This window comes from Semicossyphus pulcher, unplaced genomic scaffold (genome assembly GCF_022749685.1).
Source record: "Semicossyphus pulcher isolate SPU_LCO1_2020_fin unplaced genomic scaffold, fSemPul1.0.p SCAF_21, whole genome shotgun sequence".
In the NCBI taxonomy this organism is placed as follows: Eukaryota; Metazoa; Chordata; class Actinopteri; order Labriformes; family Labridae; genus Semicossyphus; species Semicossyphus pulcher.
The window spans coordinates 8,632,387-8,650,108 of NW_027211695.1; the positions used below are offsets into that span (position 1 = coordinate 8,632,387).

Genomic DNA, 17,722 nt, shown 5'->3' on the forward strand with positions numbered 1-17,722 from the left:
AATTTTGGCTTCCTTACTTCCCCAGCAGGCGAGCGTTACTTTGCCAATGAAACAACATAAAACAAAGGATCGTTCGTGGAAGGAAACCTCAGGTGGAAGTGGAAAGACAAGAAAACACAACACCAGTGCGCGAGCGTGTACACATCGGAGACCAGCCTGACGCCGAGGCGGTAATCACCTTCTCGACGCAGTCGTCGAAGAAGGCAAGGCCAGTGTCCTTGTCGCTGACGAAGGTGCACTCCTCGATGAAGCGGATGAATATCTGGGTCTTTGTGAGCTGGGAGTAGAACTTCTGGTGGGTGCGGTCTCTGCTTTTGAGAAAGCCTGCAGGACAGAATGACAGACTCTTAAATCCACATTTCAACATTCACATTCTTGTGTTCACTTGTAGGAGAAATAAATGAGGTTTCGATATGCTTTTCCATCTTTATTGCTTTAACTAATGTGAAGCTGTATGCTGTGATAAAAGCATTTCCTTCCCTCTATCAGAATCTAAATATGATCTGTAACAATTAAGCTAAATGGAGATGAGAAATTTCCCAGCAGTAGGCATTAGTGAGGTCTTGTTATAGCTGATGAGAAAGCGATTGATTTCTTTAAACACTTGGGCTGAGTGAGCTGCGATGCTGCTTCAAATAGAAATGTCAATACATTTAAACATGAGGTGAAGCTATCTAAATGAAGGCTGTAAATTATGCAGGTTCCTGAGTCTTCACATAAACGAAACAATTACCTACATGCTGCTTTCATTGTCTCCTGGTTTATATGCATGCAAAGCAAGCTGCCGATCAATCTTTTACCTTGCAGGTCGTAGAGGGAGTCTGCGGCCGTGGCCTTCTCAGAAGGCGCCTGGGTGATGGGTTTGAGGTAGACACGGTAGCCCTTCAGGATGGAGGCCATGAAGCGAAGGAAGGCCTCCTGGATCTCCATCTCCAGGGCCGTCTTCTTCTTGTGCCAGGTGAAGTCCGCCTCGATGGGGGTCATGTCCACTGCCGAGCTTTCTTGGGACGTTTGACGTACTGCGACTAAAAAAACAAATCATTTGGAGGTCAATTGAAAGTTCTTTGGAGCAGTAAAGCAGTAAAAATAATGGGCATTATTATAGTACTCATTTGATTAAGGTTGTAATTACCTAATCTTTTTAATTTTTATATATACCACCAATCAGTTATTATTATTATTATGTGTAATTAATTTTATTAACACTTTTTAAAATCTTTCTAAGATCTATTTATCATATTATCCTTTTTTGATCTTGACACACATTTAGTCATTTATCCCTTTTTCCATGTGTCCCATTTATTTGTCCTCGTCATGTATTCCGTAATGAAAGAAAAACACTCTTCAAATACAAAGCTTTTTTTTTTTAAATCTCTTATATATAAAAAATGTATCTTTACAAATGTGCTTTTGTCTTTCAACTGGACTGACCTCTGTCACTAAGCGGACATGCATCCATATATTTTATTTACTTTCCTGCGAGTAATTTCTGATTCTTACTTGAGATCTTGATTTATTTATCTCGTTATCTTGAGATAATGACGCTGCACCACTGTAATAATAATAATAATAATAATAATAATAATAAGTTAGATTTATATTTATGTCAAGAAAACCAAGGTCGATTTAGATGTGAGTTCAAACAAACAAAAACAAATAAACACAAGTACAAGGAAAGAAATAGGGATGGACCGATTATTGGCCTTTTTTTTTTTTAAATTTAAATTTTTTATTTTTTTTTAATTCGACGGCCGATAAGAGATCAATTTAAAACTGGGTTATTTTGGCTCTGATGCATATGCTTAAAGGCATTTAAACAAAGTTAAGTGTTGGAGTTTGTATTATTCAAAATTTTGACGCCAATATTTTCACTTTTACTGCAAATGAATATCGGCTTCAAATATCGGCCTCCTTGACTACTAATAATCGGTATTGGTATCGGCCCTGAAAAAACCATATCGGTCTATCTCTAGAAAGAAAACAAAGTGAGCTGTGTAACGGTCGGTAATGACTGTAGATCTTGTTGAAAAGGAAGGTGTTGAGAGTATGGTTGTTGCGTTGCTTATCTCAACAGGGAGAGAGTTCCAGAGGGTGGGGCTGCCACACTGAAGGCTCTCTCCCCAAAAGTCTGCAAGTTACGTCAGATGATAACTCGTATCCGCATCATTAGTGTGGGTAATGGCAGCATGGCATGTCCTGGTCTGTAATATCACAGGGATCAGCCTGTTGTTTTGTTTTCTAGATCGCTGGAAAAATACCTCGTTGTCAAGAGAAAACCAGCTTTGTATTCACGAGATGAGATTGATCAATCGGTTATAATGGGAAAACAAGCTTTGTGAACCAGAGATAACGAGACAAGTAAGTCGAGATCTCGAGAAAACAACTGGAAATTGCTTGTTATCATGGAAAAATTGAGTAAATAAAATGTATGGATGCATGTACGCTTAGGGCTTCCGTGATCTGTCTTTCTTTAAGGTTGTACATTTTTTGCATTTTATTATTTTTTTAAGTTCTCCTTTTGCCTAAGCAGTTGATTGTTATTAATCGTTTTTCTTTTAAAGCTCAGTTTTAACTCTCTGACGAACAACATTATTGATGATGCTGTTAGTTAAATGTATGATTAGTCTGATAAAAACATTTGGCAGTTTCGGGGCTCAGTATATAACTACAGGACCAAATAAAGATTCAGAATGTCTGGCCACATTTTTCAGAGCAGAGTTTTTGGTGTTTTATGAAATGAGATCATATTGTTTCTGGTATTTCAATTCCCCTCTACGTCTTTTAAGGACAAGCTAATTCTCTTAGTGCAGATGCAGTTTGTACCGGTGGCCAGCTGGTGGTGCAAGTTGCTCAGCGAGTTAACGAGACTCTTGCAGGGCTTCTTTGGGAGGTTCTTCCAGTTGCTGTGTCTCTTTTCATCAGACCTGTAGCACACAATAACACAAAGGCAGTTAGCTGGAAGTAACAGGAGAGCTGCAAAAAACACAATCTGATATGTGCTCTGGGTTTAACACAGAAGATGTTCTTTATGTTATGGGAGGTGTAAATAATAAATACAAAGCCTACAGGTAGATAGTGTTGGTGTCCAGATCCACACAGACGACATCTGGCGGGGGGTCGTAAAGGTCGAAGTAGCGGGAGTCCACACCCACAATAAATGGACATGGAGCGTTGAGGACTTGTGCTAGGGAGAGCGGGCACAGAGGGATGTAGGGACACTGCCACTGGAAGGGGAAGATCATCTGAGGAGAGAAGAGAGAGGCTGGTTAGATAAAGTAGTCCTGTATTGGATTGCTTTAATAATAGAGTTTAGCATGGTGGTAAATTATCTGCTCTTGTTTTTCAATTGAATACGTCTGCCTGATTTTATCTTACTGTAAGCCCTTGTTTACAACTCACATATAGTGTAGCTATTAAATAAAGGGAGCTTGGCTTGCACAGCCGAGCGTACTCACAGCCACCACGGCCTCAGCCACTCCGGTGAGCACAGCGGGTCGGAGCGAGTGCAGCAGGATCTTGCTCTCCAGCAGGACAAAGTGCAGCAGCGTGGCGCAGTTCTCCGAGCCCAGATTCATCAGCAGAGTGCCGTAGTCCGCCCCGCTGAGAGGGAGAGACGGAAGAGTGGGATGATGATGAGTTTAGGCAGAGGACACATTAGACATGAATACAGTGTGAGAACTGGGAGAGGACTGGGTTATGCAAGAGTGGAACAAGGCAATTAAAACCTCTAAACAATGGTGGAAAAGGAAGATTTCAAAAGGAGCAGATGGATGATTTAATTATTATAATTAATCATAAATAATAAATAATGGAAACTCTGTAGCATTGATCAAATGTGACAGTTGTTTCAGAGTTAGTTTCTAATGTCTTTAAGATAATGTTGCTTAAGTTGATGTCATCAAAAGTCTATTTGATCTTTTTGTGATTTTCCTGTGTTAACATCTTCTGTCATTTTGTTTAAGATGTTTTCAGAGCCTGGTATATTTGGGATAATGTATCTGAGCATGTTGTTATCGCGTAATGGAACCGATGTTACCGGAGTTCTTTCGGCGGACTGATATGATTACAATTCATCCTCCGGATTGTGTGATTAGAGCCGCATCCCTAGCAACAGTCTGTTCTTCATACCAAAGGTCTGTTATCGAGAAATAACAGACCTCGTAATGCCGCAATTAACCGATCAGAACCAAGTATTTAAAGAGCAACTTGCAGGTTACATTTTTTACATTATTTTTTACTACATTAACACTCAACTTGTCTGAAAATGGCCGTTTGAAGAGGTTAATTTGATTTCATGTCATTAACAAGACATGAGGGCACAAATTTAGAGAAATTTAGAGAGAGTGACGAGACGGGAGTACGGGACGGGACACACAAGCACCTATCAAACAATCAAGAAACTGTCATCGCTCTCTCTCCCTCTCTGTCTCTCTCTCTCACACACCGCTTTGGCACCATAATCAGATCATAATGTGATCAGCTTTACAATGTTGTGATGTGAACACCTGCCCCGTTCTCTACTGGTTCTCGTCACACTACAACTCAATGTCTTCTCCTCCGTTATTTCTCCTCATTTTGGCCTGTTCCTGGTCCTGGCCTAAAAGGCTCAAAATTACAAGCCTCTGGTCCGTCGTTTGCACATCAATTAACAATTTCTTCTCGTCAATGACAAGACTGGTATTTAGATCCATATTTATTAATGTTAAACCCGTCATTAATCAGCAGAACTCCCTTATGTTACGTCACATCTGGTTGTCTGTTTTTGATGCGGAAATATAAGAAAATTTACAAAAAATGACTCCAGAAGCCGCTGTAGGCTATTCATTCATATATTTCGTTGAAAATATAATTTTTAAATCACATTGATTTACTCCAACAGCCGTGTAATAAGTCCATTTAAAGGGCCTTGTTGTTGTGACTCAAAATGTATTCAACGAAATTCTGAGACTTTCAGTCTGAGCCTTGTAAATAATGAAGAGCATAGAAACAAGTTGAATGCCAGCTAGCAATTTGTGTCAGCTTGAACAAAAGACCAACAATCACTATTCTTGTGAATTTTCAAAGTAACATAAAGCAGCTTTCAGCGCTAACAAAGAAGCCGAAGCTGGAAATTCTTCATATCAGTTGAAAACACGACAGAATTATGCAACACAGTGATGGAAACAGCCTCAAAAATATAAAGCCTGAGGCTGTTTTCAGTGTTGAGTTTTCAGTGTGACCTGGAAAAAAGGCAAACATGTATGAATGCCTTTTGCTTTTTTCTTGAACAATACACTGCTCTTTATCGTTCAGCCTGCTCAGCTGTTTGTCTATGAGACAAAGAAGAGAACACATAGCTAAGCATTGCAAAGGTCATTTTACCTGAGTGGTAAAGGTGTGCACACAGGCTGGGAGAGGATCAAGGTGTCATGTGCCGAGAGCTGAAAGGAAAGGATTTACAATGTTAATATGAGTAACTAAAAAATGTATATAAAGTATATGTTTGATGGATGAATATTAAGAATGTAAAAAGATTAAAAAACAGTCACCTGGACTAAGATTCTTGGCCGTTGTGGGGAAGGAAATGACACATTGTGCATGAAGTGTGAGATGTGCCTGTTGAAAGAAACACACAAAATGTGGTCATAGCTTCAACTCCTTCTCAAACGCATACAACTTTGAGGTCTTTATGGTGCTTAGCATACATATCCCCAACACATTTAATGTCAACAGCAGCAGGTAGGCTCTTACTTTTCAATAGGCAGTGGGTGCGGGCCTGAGACGGAGAGCTTGTAGAGGAACATGAGGAACTTGCGGAAGGACTCAAAGAAGGGCCAGCGGGAGAGCAGGCAGATGCACTTATTGGCGTTCACGGGCCGGTTGGGGATCATCTTCTTCTCCACCGTGGTGAGGAGGCCCAGCTGGATCTTCTGCTTCTCGTTCAGAGAGTCCACTGGATACGGCTCGTAGAACTGGATGGCTGACCCATACACCTGCAACGAGACACGGACAAAGTGTTTTTAGTCAACTTTTTGGCTCCCAAGTTTAACCTTAAAGGGGGGCTAAATGCTACTTTCAAGCTTCATATTTCACTATGTGATACCTGTGGAGTAGCTTAGCATAATTTACAGGTAAAAAAAAAACCTCATTCTTCTCACACTGGTGCTCTGTGCAGGCCCTCATACAGCCTCCGCCTGAAACGACTCAGTCAGCTCTGTCCCTTTAAGAAACTCCGCCCCTACAATCCCACTTTCTTCCGATTGGCCAGCTCGCTCTGCACTTTGTGACATCACGTTGTAAAATTATATACACTGTCTGTCTTAAAATGTGAAAAACCATAATATCCCCCTGGAAAAAGCCACTGTCAGTCAAAGATGGTGCAATAATATTTGAAATTGGCGCCATAGCCAGGGAGAAAGTCGAATAAACAGCTCGTGGTTTTGCCCATTATACATTCCTACAACACCCAGCGTGCATTGCGCCCCTTGTTCTGAAAGGAACGGCCCAGAAAGAGACGCTGGAGTGAAATACTACCACTTTCCAGTCAAGGACATTGATTGCTGCAGACAATGGCTCAGAGCGCTACAGAATCTGAAATATGAAGAGCATATCCCGGTGGATCGTCTAAAACATCTTCAGGTCTGCAGTCTATATTTCAAACCTGACGATTTTGAACGAGACATGACATCGGAGGTGGGCGTCCTAGATTGAGGAAGTGTAGTTTAGCAAGCTCTCTGGCCCCTGCCAGATGACACGTTTTACATAGTCTGGCGGAGGTTTTCCAGGGCCCATTGGAGAAGCGGACAGAGTCCTCAAAAGGCTCTTTTCTACCATAATGGTAATAATTTTATAAAAATTGTCTTTTCAAAAAGTCATAAAATCTGGTTAATATCTTTTACTTATTGTTCTGCATCTCACCTTTTCACCAGAAGATATCGTTAAGACAAACGTGGAGAAGACAGGCAGAGGATCTCGTGTGTTTGGTGCCCAACACTCGATATTGGCACCCATGGGCAAACAGAACAGAGGCACAGATTCTGACAGAGGAAACGACTCATAGTTCTCTTCTGGGTAACGAAAGATGAGACCTAGAGAACAAAGGAAAAAACAAATAGAAGATATATGCAAGCGTCATCATATACGAAAAGGTGCAGTAGCTTGATCAGCTACATTTGGAGCTTTATTTCTCTGCAGGGATTCAATAAAAGAGGCTCTAAAAAAAGGGAACCTAGGTGCTTTTCAGCTCTGATGAAACGTAGTAATCAGTCATTATACTTTTCAGGAAATAACTGTTTTGCTTCTCAGTGTAACTTCTTGTTTGGCGGCTGCCTTTCAGACAAGACACACATTCTTAAACACAAACAACCCCGCAGACACACAAGTGATGGGTGTGGCAGGAAGTGCCGTTGTCTGAGATGAATAAACAGCCGCCTCACAGGAACAAGGCCGGACAAAAAGATAAAGCCAGCATGTGTGTCTGCATGGGCGTGTGTGTGTAAACGGATTATACGTGTTGCACAATGAATGGCACCAAAGGGCAACGAAAATGTCACACAACGGTTAAGAAATGCCAGCTGCAACAAGAAAGAAGTATCTGCTGAAGGATCACTGATAAACAGTGAGGGAGCCGCGTAACAGAATAACAGTAACAGAGGCGGATTGTGAACAACCTTTCGAATAACGCTGCACGTTTGATATCAATCCATCAGATCATTTTAAAAGGCTACGTGACAGGAAGATGAGGTGCGGCTGATAACGGGAATAGTTTCACTTACAAGCCACCTGCGCGTCTGCCTTGATCATTCGGCCGACATGATCTGTGACGGCAGCAGCTTCGCGTGTTTGTTTACAGTTTACAGGCAGGTGACACACAGACTCTGCAGCTCAGCGGTCAGTTCACTCTGAGCTGCACTAATGTGATATCAGACAAACTTTTCCTGTAGATTAGTGATGGAAATTGAGAAACTGGCGAGTTTTCGCTTCGCTTGACGCTCAGATGTATCAGACTTTTACTCACCAGCTTTGTAACTGATGGAGTTGGATGCAGACACTGACTTCTTGTAACACAGGAACACGTTGGAGCCCCACTGAAAGGTTTACAACATACATGTTACAAATGTGATCTGTGTGTTCTGCTGATGTACAAATCGGAGCTAACGAAGAAAAACTACACTTACCATGCCACAGTTGAGGTTCTTGTCCACCTTGCAAAACGTATGTGGCGGTATCTCGCCCTTGCTTGTGACAATGACGCAGATGTCCGTCACGGCAAGGGAGTTCTGAGGCTGGACGGGTGGTGCTCGGCGGAAGGTGATGAAGATGCGCAGCGAGGTGGCCGAACTGTTGTTGACGTTGGCGCATCGGCCGTATGGAGTGGCCTGGATGACCTCGCAGCCCTGGATCAGACGCTCCTTACCCTCATACAGAACACTGAGAAACACAGTACGTAGAAGTGTTAGCTTGAGACCACAACAAAAAGGGACAGCATAAAGAGATAGAAAGACATTACCTGAGTCTGTACAGCTGTGTTGAAACTAACATGGCAATGACTCATACTACAAAGCTCTCATTAACAGTTAAGTGTCTCACACAGAGTGCTGACAGGCATGCCTTTCATTTCTTAAACATTCCTCGCTGCCAAAAGTAAAATAACTCTCATTCTGATGATGCAACAGCGTCAAAACAAAAGGACATTCAAGTTTGAATCTCAGCAAAAAAGAGGAAGATAGAGGAAGACAGTAAAAAAGGATTTCACAGGAAAAACAAAAACACAACTAGAGGATTTTGTGGCTTTACAAAGTGGTGAAGTTTTCTGACAAAGCAGTCTGAAGCTTTAGGGGAATCCTCCTAAGCAGAACTATCAACAGGGTGGATTTCACGGGGAAACGATCTTGCTTTCCTACTAATGTCTATGTTTAGTTTATGTCTCCATCAGCTATCTGCCAAGTCATGCTAAATCCAAGTTTGCAGGCAATAGAATACCTGAGAGAGAGACCAGTGCAACAACACAAAAGAGACTTCGAAAAAACCGCAATTGTGTTCAAGCTGTTTTTCATACAGCAAAAGGTCTCAACCAACTCTAAAGTGAAGTGTCTCTCTCTTAAGCTCCACTACATTCAACAGCTAGTTGCTTGTGTGGGGTTTGTTGCTGTTCATGTAGTGCACTTTGGGTTTAACAGAGATTTCTAGTTGAAACTAGCAGCCTGCTGCGGCCTGAAAAGACACTGATGAGAGCAGTTGCAGGCTGTGAAATAAAAACAGCTAGCATATAGATGCTAAAATGCTTTGTAGAGCTAAAAAGATCTCAAGAGTTAAATGATAATTCTATCCTGAATCATCACAACAAGTGACCTCATTTTAATCCAAGTTGTCGTTTTATAGGGCTGCACAGTGGTGCAGTGGTTAGCGCTGTTGCCTCACAGCTAGAAGAGTTTGCATGTTCTCCCCGTGCATGCGTAGGTTCCCTCCTGGTACTCCGGCTTCCTCCCACAGTGCAAAGACATGCTTGTTAGGTTCATTGGTGACTCTAAATTGCCCGGAGGTGTGGGTGTGAGCGTTAAAGGTTGTCTGTCTCTATGTGATTGACTGGCGATCAGTCCAGGGTGTACCCCGCCTCTAGTCAGCTGGGATAGGCTCCAGCCCCCCGCGACCCTGAACAGAATAAGCAGTATGGATAATGGATGGATGGATAAGTCATTTTATACTCCGTTAGTATAAAAGTGCTGACTAAAGCCGCTTTTCTACTGGTCAAAAAACCCACTAACACCTGGCTTTTTTGCTTAAGGGAAAAGGTTAAAATCAGCATTCAGACCCGGGTCAAATGACTCGGCATTTTACCGTAAAGTGCTTTCTTGACAAACAAAAAGCAACAGAGGCTGAGCTGTGGCTGGTGAGGATAATCTCTCTTCACATGGACGATCAGCGTGTGGTGAACACCACCGACTTTCTTCTAAAAGCTCTGGTTTGCCTTTGAGGCCTGGATGAGAAGCCTGGCATCAGTGGGAGATATGATTCAGACATAATTACCAGCTGAGTCACTCAAATGCCAGACAGGAAGAGTAACATCAAGCATACACACTCACATCCAACTTAGTAAGAAACTCTTTGAATGAAATGATATGCCTGCCTAATTGTTTAGCGCATTACCAGCCTCTTCTTTGTTATCAAAAGCTGCAGTAAGGAAAGCAATCAGTTTAGGATTTTTGTTGCATGACTGCACAGCTCCATGTCATCCCATTCTTTCCAAACAATCCCATGTGGGAGGCCAAAACATGTAATTGCCACCCTTTTTAAACTAAGAACGTTTTTTCTAATCTTGTGCAGGCAACAGGGCGGCCATCGCAGATACAACAGTCCTGAAACACTCCATTTATTCTGAAAAGAGAGCAGGACAAACCTAAAGAGGCCAGGAGGACAGTTGCCAGCACATTCTCATTTAGGCAACAAAACCGGAGCCCTAATGGGCACAGTGAGTCGTGACGCCGTGCAGCCCCGGGCTGGGAATGCTGCGTTCACTGACAGCAGAGGTGGCAGAGGGAAGAATGAATGATTTACAGGTTGCTATGGTTTTATTAAAGAGGGGGTATTATGCTGTTTCACATTTTAAGACATATATGTAATGTTACAATGTTGGATGTCCAAACTAAACGTGGGTGAAGTTTCAGATCTGTAGGTAAAAGTATGTTGGAGTAATCCCCAGGCTTCTTCGCTCAGTGTGCAGGGCTTTCTGTGAACGCCAGGTTTTTTCTATACGCTGGCCAATAGAGCTGACCAATCAGAAGAAAGGGGGCTTGTAGGGGCGGGGTTTCTTAAAGAGACAGAGCTGACTGAGTCGTTTCAGGCAGAGGCTGTATGAGGGCCGGCACAGAGCACCAGTGTGGGAAACCTGATGACTTTTTTGAACTGTAAATTATGCTAAGCTACTCCACAGCTATCACAGAGAGAAAATATGAAATTGAAATTACCATGATGCCTCCCCTTTAAGTCTTGTGATGAATGAAGACTAGCAGGTGTAACGGATCAGGAAGGGAAGACACTGAATGCAACACGTCCGGTAATATTTAGTGACCTGTGTTGAATAAGGAAGTGAGGCTATAATGCATCTAATTGGGGTCATTCTATGAAGACACACATATCATGACTTATTAATAAAACGAGGCATGAATTTTACATCAGCACTCTCTTAATATAATCTGTGTTTGCAGCAAGACAGGAAATCGGCGAGTCTAATTTAATTGTATGACTGATGTGGTGCTACTATAAAGTAGCTGGATTGTAAACTGACTTCTCTTCCCTCCACCCCATGTGTCTGCGAGCATGCTAAACAGGATTGTGCAATCTCTTAAAGGAAACATGACTTGACATTCGATCTTCTGTTTATGCTCAGTGCACTGACGGCCACTGAGGGTTTTACGGAGGCTCTACAGTTTAGAGCGACATCAAGCAGAAGGGAATCAAATTACTGTTACATGAAATGCACCAAATTCATGAAACAACAAACGTATGTTGCTGTTTCAAAGGTTGCATCAGAGAGTCCTGACATACAGTATAGTGAGCACAGTGTCTTTCCTGGTAACTGGAAACTCCAGTTTGTTAGCGGGGGACACAAAGAGGTTTCAGACAAAGACGAAGGAGTGTGAAGGACGGAAATGCCTCAGGAGGTTGCATCATTGTTCTTAGTAGTGCTTTATTATGAGAGAGTTAACACGCCAAATAATAACTTAGGTAACATGGAGTAGGAGCAGCTTTGGGCGAACAGGACAGGATGCAATGATTCACCTCTTGTACGATAATTGAAGGAAGCAGGAAAATTGGATCCATGGATCGGAGCCAAGAGGTGTGGCGGAGAGGGAGAGCTCAGTGACGCGACAGGCGAGGGTGAAGGAAGGAGTCAACACACCTCCTTCCTTTCCCCTCTGAATAAATATTTCACATGCCATAAACCCAGTGTTTCCGCTAGGATTTTTTTCAGCAGCCGAGGGGATACATATATCTATATGGATATAGATATAGATTTGCATATATCAATGATTCCTGTGAGAAGCACGTGTAGACTCTTCACCTTATTCATTTTCAATTCACGATGTACTTTAATCTGATCACTTTGCTTTAGTCCCCAAACACACCTGCACCTCTGCTCCCTGCACAGCGGCTGGCCCCGCCCCCCTCTTTCTGTCTGTCTCTCTGTCTGCTTTGTTGACTTCATTCTGTTTAATTAAGTCACAAAAGTTAATTTTCGCCATTAGAACACTGTGTGAGGAAGAAACTGGTCCCGCTGCTGTTTATTTGGTTGCCACGACTTCACGTGTGATTGATGTCCTGTGACTCCTGTCACTGTTTCAGTGCTCTTCCTCACTGAGAACAACCGTTCATTTGGAGCGGACATGTTTGTGGAGTAGCGGAAATACTGATGAACCATTTGATTTATTATTTGTATCTCTGCTCTTCTACAAAAATATTATTGCGTGTGAAATTCTGTTGACGTGCTAGCTAGCTGCTAGCTCTGCTGCAAGACATTTTGGGGATGTTTGATCGAATCTGTAATGACTGGTCATGTGGTTGATTGTTTTTAACCATCTTCCCTTACAAAAACACACTCAGCCTCTGAATGTACTGCAATGGGAAGACTAGATTTAGGAGTCAATTGGCTGGATTAATGCTAAATCCATTGTTAGCTTAAAGGAGCAGTTCGCCCCTGGAAAAGCCACTGTCAGTCACACTGTCAGTGGTGTTCTCTGTAATTGACAGAAGCAATAATATTTGAAATTGGCGCCATAGCTGTGGAGAAAGTTGTACAAACAACTCGTGGTTTCGCCCATTCTACATTCCTACAACACCCAGCATGCATTGCACCCCTCCTTCTGAAAGGAACAACCGAGCGAGAGACGCTGGAGCGGAATACTACCGATTCGCTGCAGGCAATAAGTCAGAGCGGTACAGAATCCGAAATGTGACCAGCATATACCGGCGGATCGTCTAAAAAATCTTCAGGTCTGCAGTCTATATTTCAAACCTGACGATTTTGAACGAGACATGACATCGGAGGCGGGCCTCCTCGATTGAGGAAGTGTAGTTTAGAAAGCTCCCTGGCCTCCACCAGATGACGCGTAGTCTGGCGGAGGTTTTCCAGGGCTCACTGGAGAAGCGGATAGCGTCCTCCAAATGGCATAGCTCCCTATAATAGCATGATAGGACTGAGGTTGAAAAATAGCCAACTGGCCCTTTAATAATAATAAGAAAACCAGCTCATAAAATGTATAGATGCATGTCCGCTAAGGGCTTCCGTAGTAATGACTGGAATTGGAAGACTAGATTTAGGAGTCAACTGGCTAGATTAATCCCAAATCCATTGTTAGCTCAATGACCATCTATATTACAACTCTATCAATGATAAACTTATTCTGTCTGAAAAAGAATAATGATTCAGACTGAGCTGTAATCTCTTTAGTGATCTCATGTACTGCATACAAGTAGAACTGGAACCACTTATCCTGAATCCCCTCGCTGCTGCAGGCATACAAACATTCCAGATTACATACAGACACATAAACAAACTGCTGACTCACCCGATATCAATGAGAGGAGGCTTCCCTCGAGTCCTCTTGTAGCACAAAAACAGCTCAGGGCTCTTAAGACTGCCATGATTAAGGTTGGCTGGCTGGCCGCTGTAGGTGCTGTCGATGCAAGTGAAGCCCTCCGGCACCGCTTCCCCTGCTGACCTGTTGATGACGGCCAAGTCTGTGATGGGTGCTTTGGGCCCTCCGGACTTGGTCTCTGACAGGTCCTGCTCCAGGGGCTTGGACTTGTCCGTCAGCCCGGCTACCACAAAGTAGTCGGTCACACGGTGACCCTTGTCCTCGATCATGGCTGGGCGTACCTAGAAGCAAAGATATACAGTGACATTAAGGCATTTTCACGCTGGAGAAGATTTCATGCTATGCTGATGATAAACTCTTTCATACCAAAGATACCGTCCGCAGGAGAACACTGCATGTGAGTGAAAGCAATGCTCTTACATACCAGCTCTAGACAGTGGGATGGATTACACATGCTAGCATACACAGAATGTTAAGTAATACTGTGTCCAAGGCAATACAAGGGTCCTTTAAGAGAGCTGCACCACAAGAAGCACACAAACTTGGGAAACATAAGGGGTAATGAAAGGACTGGATTTGTTGACACGCACAAACACTCTTGTCATTGTATATCACCGCACTGCTCCAACTATGCGGAGAGAGTTAAAGCTCGGGCTGCTACAGAAAGCCAAGGGAGAGCAGCCGGGCCCGGAGGAATGCTCAGAAATGCCACTGAGAGCGTAAATCAAACAGACACTAAAGTCTTTGAAAGACTAGAAATATGGTCGCGAGTTTGACTCGAGAGGAAGAAAATATGAGAGAGATGTTTGGAGCTCCAAAAATGGCTGTTTGTTTTTTAAAGGCGTTTTTAAATAAAAGTTTGAGGTTCTGTTTTTTTAATGTTTGAGTCATGACGGCAAACTTAGCAGTCAGTGACTCAATGCAACTTTAATACAGTGAAGACACGCTGATAATTAGGACATCCAGAAATAGTGTTACTGAAAGCACTTGGCAAGCACCTAACAGCGTCACACATTTCTATACATGATGGTGCAAAGAATCAATGTTCTTGCGCCAAAGAAAAGCACTTTGACTTTTAAAGCCAGGCCAAAAACAACAGAGAACTTGTTCTTAAGAAGAAAGACAAACTTAAAGCTAATACATCTACATTGCCTTTCAAAGAGCTGTTCAGACCAACACAGGAAGTTCAGTTTTTCCAGTGGTGAGTCAGCTGTGGCAGGAGGACAAAAAAAGAAACCGTACGGCCACAGCGAGCACAGACAGGCCAGGACTTCATGACGCAGATAAAGATGCTTCGTTGTAGTTTTTCATGTTAGATATGTTGAAGAAATGAGGTCTACATGTAAGGAAAATACATCTGTTTGTAGCCTATGTGTGAAAGCGATAGCTAACGCTGACTGGCTGCAACACTTTCGTTAGCTTGCGCTGTGGCAGTCTGACCTGCCCAGGTGGAAAAGCATACAGTACGCCATCTTGAACAACAATGGCATGACGTGTGGAAAAAAAAGTCACATATCTCATTGAATCATAAACGCAGCACTGCTTTTCAGTTGTAAACTTGGCAGTTTGCCGATGTGAACATGCCACAATTGATTCATTTCGAGTATACTGCCAGCCCTATACTCTTCACAGGTAGCTTTGAAGAATGCAGCTGGATACTTGCCCAGAATATGGCCCCATTTTTTTTCCATTTCTCTTTAAAACAATGTCGGGAAAACACTCAAATCAGTCACTGTGTCAACACGAGCCTCGGGCAGTGAAAACAATACAGCTTTTTGTCACAGAGGCTGGATGACTTTAAGTTTCCACAAACAGAAACGGCAATAAAAGTCCATCAATAGAGAAAGGGGGATTAGCTATGAATTTCCTTTATTTGATTATTTTCCTTCCAAAGTAGGACATTTACTCTTTCTTATTAATGTCACTGAAACGTTCAAAAGCCCAAATGATTCCAGATGTGGCTTTTCCCAGCACACTGACTAATATTTGTCCCTCTCCTTTAGCACGCCATGCTCTTATTTTATGATGATGTAAAACAGCAATCTACAGCCATAAAGCTGTGTGAAGACATATTGCTCTGAAGAAATTTACAGCTCTGTCTGTATCCATGGTAATGTCTCACTGGTCAAAGCAAAAATGTAGTGTTTTCAGACTATATTTGCTAAACCACATTATTAAATGTGTTCTCACCAACGGCTGGCCAGTAAATGTAGTCTGATGGTTTAACCAGTGACTGGATCGTCTTTCTTTTGTTTGTTACTGAGCCACAACTCTGATATTCCACTCAAAATTTGACACATTTAAACACAAGACTATAACACAAATAGAAGGCCAGGTCTTGAAGACATTTAACCTCTCATCCAAAAAGGCTACAGAGGCTTATATTTCTAGCTCTGTCCACCAGTCTTCCAATAACTTCCAGTCCAGTCCAGTTGCCCTTTGGATTAAGCTTAGAACTTCTAATATAATGTCTACTTGTTATACCCATAGACTAAATAATGGAAGTAGCCATCGTGACGTCACCCATTGGTTTCTCGACTGCGTAAATTAAGCCTCGAGATATCAGGATATGGTTGCCGCCACGTTGGTTTTCTGAAACCAGTCGTGTCTATATTTGGATGAGATTGTGGTGCTGGAGAGGAGCGGCGGGGTTGGCTCAACAGTTTACACTCATGGTTGATTCTAAAGCCGGTGAATGAGCTAGTTTAAAAAACTGAGCTAACATCAAACTCTCCTCGAGGACAAAAACCCATTAAGAACGCTAAGAAATAAAAACCTCAACTCCTGTGACATGAAGCAATAGCTTTTTGCCCTTTTTTCCTGTCTGCTTGAAATCTCTTCCTGCCTCAGGCAATCTCTTTCTTCGTGACGTGTATGAACCCGCCTAATTCCTCCTTGTCTTTTAAAGCGTCTATAATCAATATTTTTTTATCCTAACAATGGATGAAATGACTGTGTGTAATGTGAAAGGGATTACACCGAGAATTATCAGATGACTTAGCTTTTCCTCACAGCTACACAAAGCTTTAAAGCTTTATATTTTTTTAAGCTCATTGCTGTGTATTTTCTGGCAACTTCACTGTTTTAGTTTAGACTCATAGTATCATTCTTTGACTGGAGCTGGGAGCGTATTATGCTACATGTCAAGCAACAAATGCTAGACATAGTGAGTGGCTAGCTGGTGAATAGTGGATGGTGTTAGCAGGTAAAGAGCCAGATATTCCATCAGGAGTTGGTGATGACCAAAAACAGAGCTAAAAGGAGGGTGAATATTCTTTTGTTTGCAAAGTGGGAATGAAAGAATGTTTCAGAATGAATGTTAATGTTCCAACACGTCTGCTGGATGTGTAAACAAGAAACTATTTGCTCAATTAATGCCGTTCAGTAAACTGTCCTTGTTAGCTTTTATGATACTGGTTCAGCTTGTGTGTGACTCAACGATTGAATCAGAGACTGAAATCTGAAGTAAATCTTGAAGAAAAATTCTGATTAGTCTGAAATAGATGTTATTGCTATAGCCAAGGCATGTGCACTGGACCTGACATGGGGGTATAACCAAGCAGCAACCTCCAGTATTGAAAAATGAAGCCAATGCGGAAGTGCAAAAAACTGCAGTTCCTCGAGTGGCCACTCGAGGCTCCAGAAAGCAAGAAATAACATTACGGCAGATGGGAAAATGACCATTTTTACAGCTGAAATAAACATGTACGGGGGATTAATTTTTTTAATAACTCACTTTCAGGGAACATAAGAGGCCATCAAGTACTCAATAATACATGACTTATGAGGATAATAACGGTCATTTTAAACCTGATTTTCTTGTATTCTTGTATCTTGCAGGTCAGAGGTCAGCAGGAAATGATCACCATCTCACTCAGGGAAAAATAACAGAGCAATTTTTGTTATTTTTGTTATTTAATAAGTGTTTTCCGAGAGTCTTCTCTGTTGAGTACATTTTAAAGGGGGGTATTGTGCTAATTTCAAGTTGCATATTTCACTCTGTGATACCTGTGGAGTAGCTTAGCACAATTAACAGTTTAAAAAAAAAACCTCCTCATCTTTCTCACACTGGTGCTCTGTGCAGGTCCTCATACAGCCTCTGCCTGAAACGACTCAGTCAGCTCTGTCCCTTTAAGAAACTCCGCCCC

The 17,722-nt window shown here is 42.3% G+C and overlaps 1 protein-coding gene across 2 annotated transcripts in view; it reads right to left on the minus strand.

Moving 5' to 3' along the window:
• The window catches only part of dennd4c (DENN/MADD domain containing 4C), a 37,365-nt gene that overhangs the window by 10,154 nt on the left and 9,489 nt on the right, over positions 1-17,722 (minus strand). For both annotated transcript variants that reach the window (XM_069671732.1, XM_069671731.1), the window contains exons 2-13: positions 13,545-13,855; positions 8,157-8,409; positions 7,997-8,066; positions 6,898-7,067; positions 5,731-5,972; positions 5,529-5,595; positions 5,362-5,420; positions 3,456-3,600; positions 3,067-3,242; positions 2,824-2,924; positions 801-1,025; positions 179-324 (exon numbers count right to left, since the gene is read on the minus strand). In XM_069671732.1, coding sequence (XP_069527833.1) covers positions 179-324; positions 801-1,025; positions 2,824-2,924; positions 3,067-3,242; positions 3,456-3,600; positions 5,362-5,420; positions 5,529-5,595; positions 5,731-5,972; positions 6,898-7,067; positions 7,997-8,066; positions 8,157-8,409; positions 13,545-13,843 — 1,953 coding nt within the window. In that variant the 5' untranslated portion in view covers positions 13,844-13,855. The remainder of the gene's footprint in view (positions 1-178; positions 325-800; positions 1,026-2,823; positions 2,925-3,066; positions 3,243-3,455; positions 3,601-5,361; positions 5,421-5,528; positions 5,596-5,730; positions 5,973-6,897; positions 7,068-7,996; positions 8,067-8,156; positions 8,410-13,544; positions 13,856-17,722) is intronic.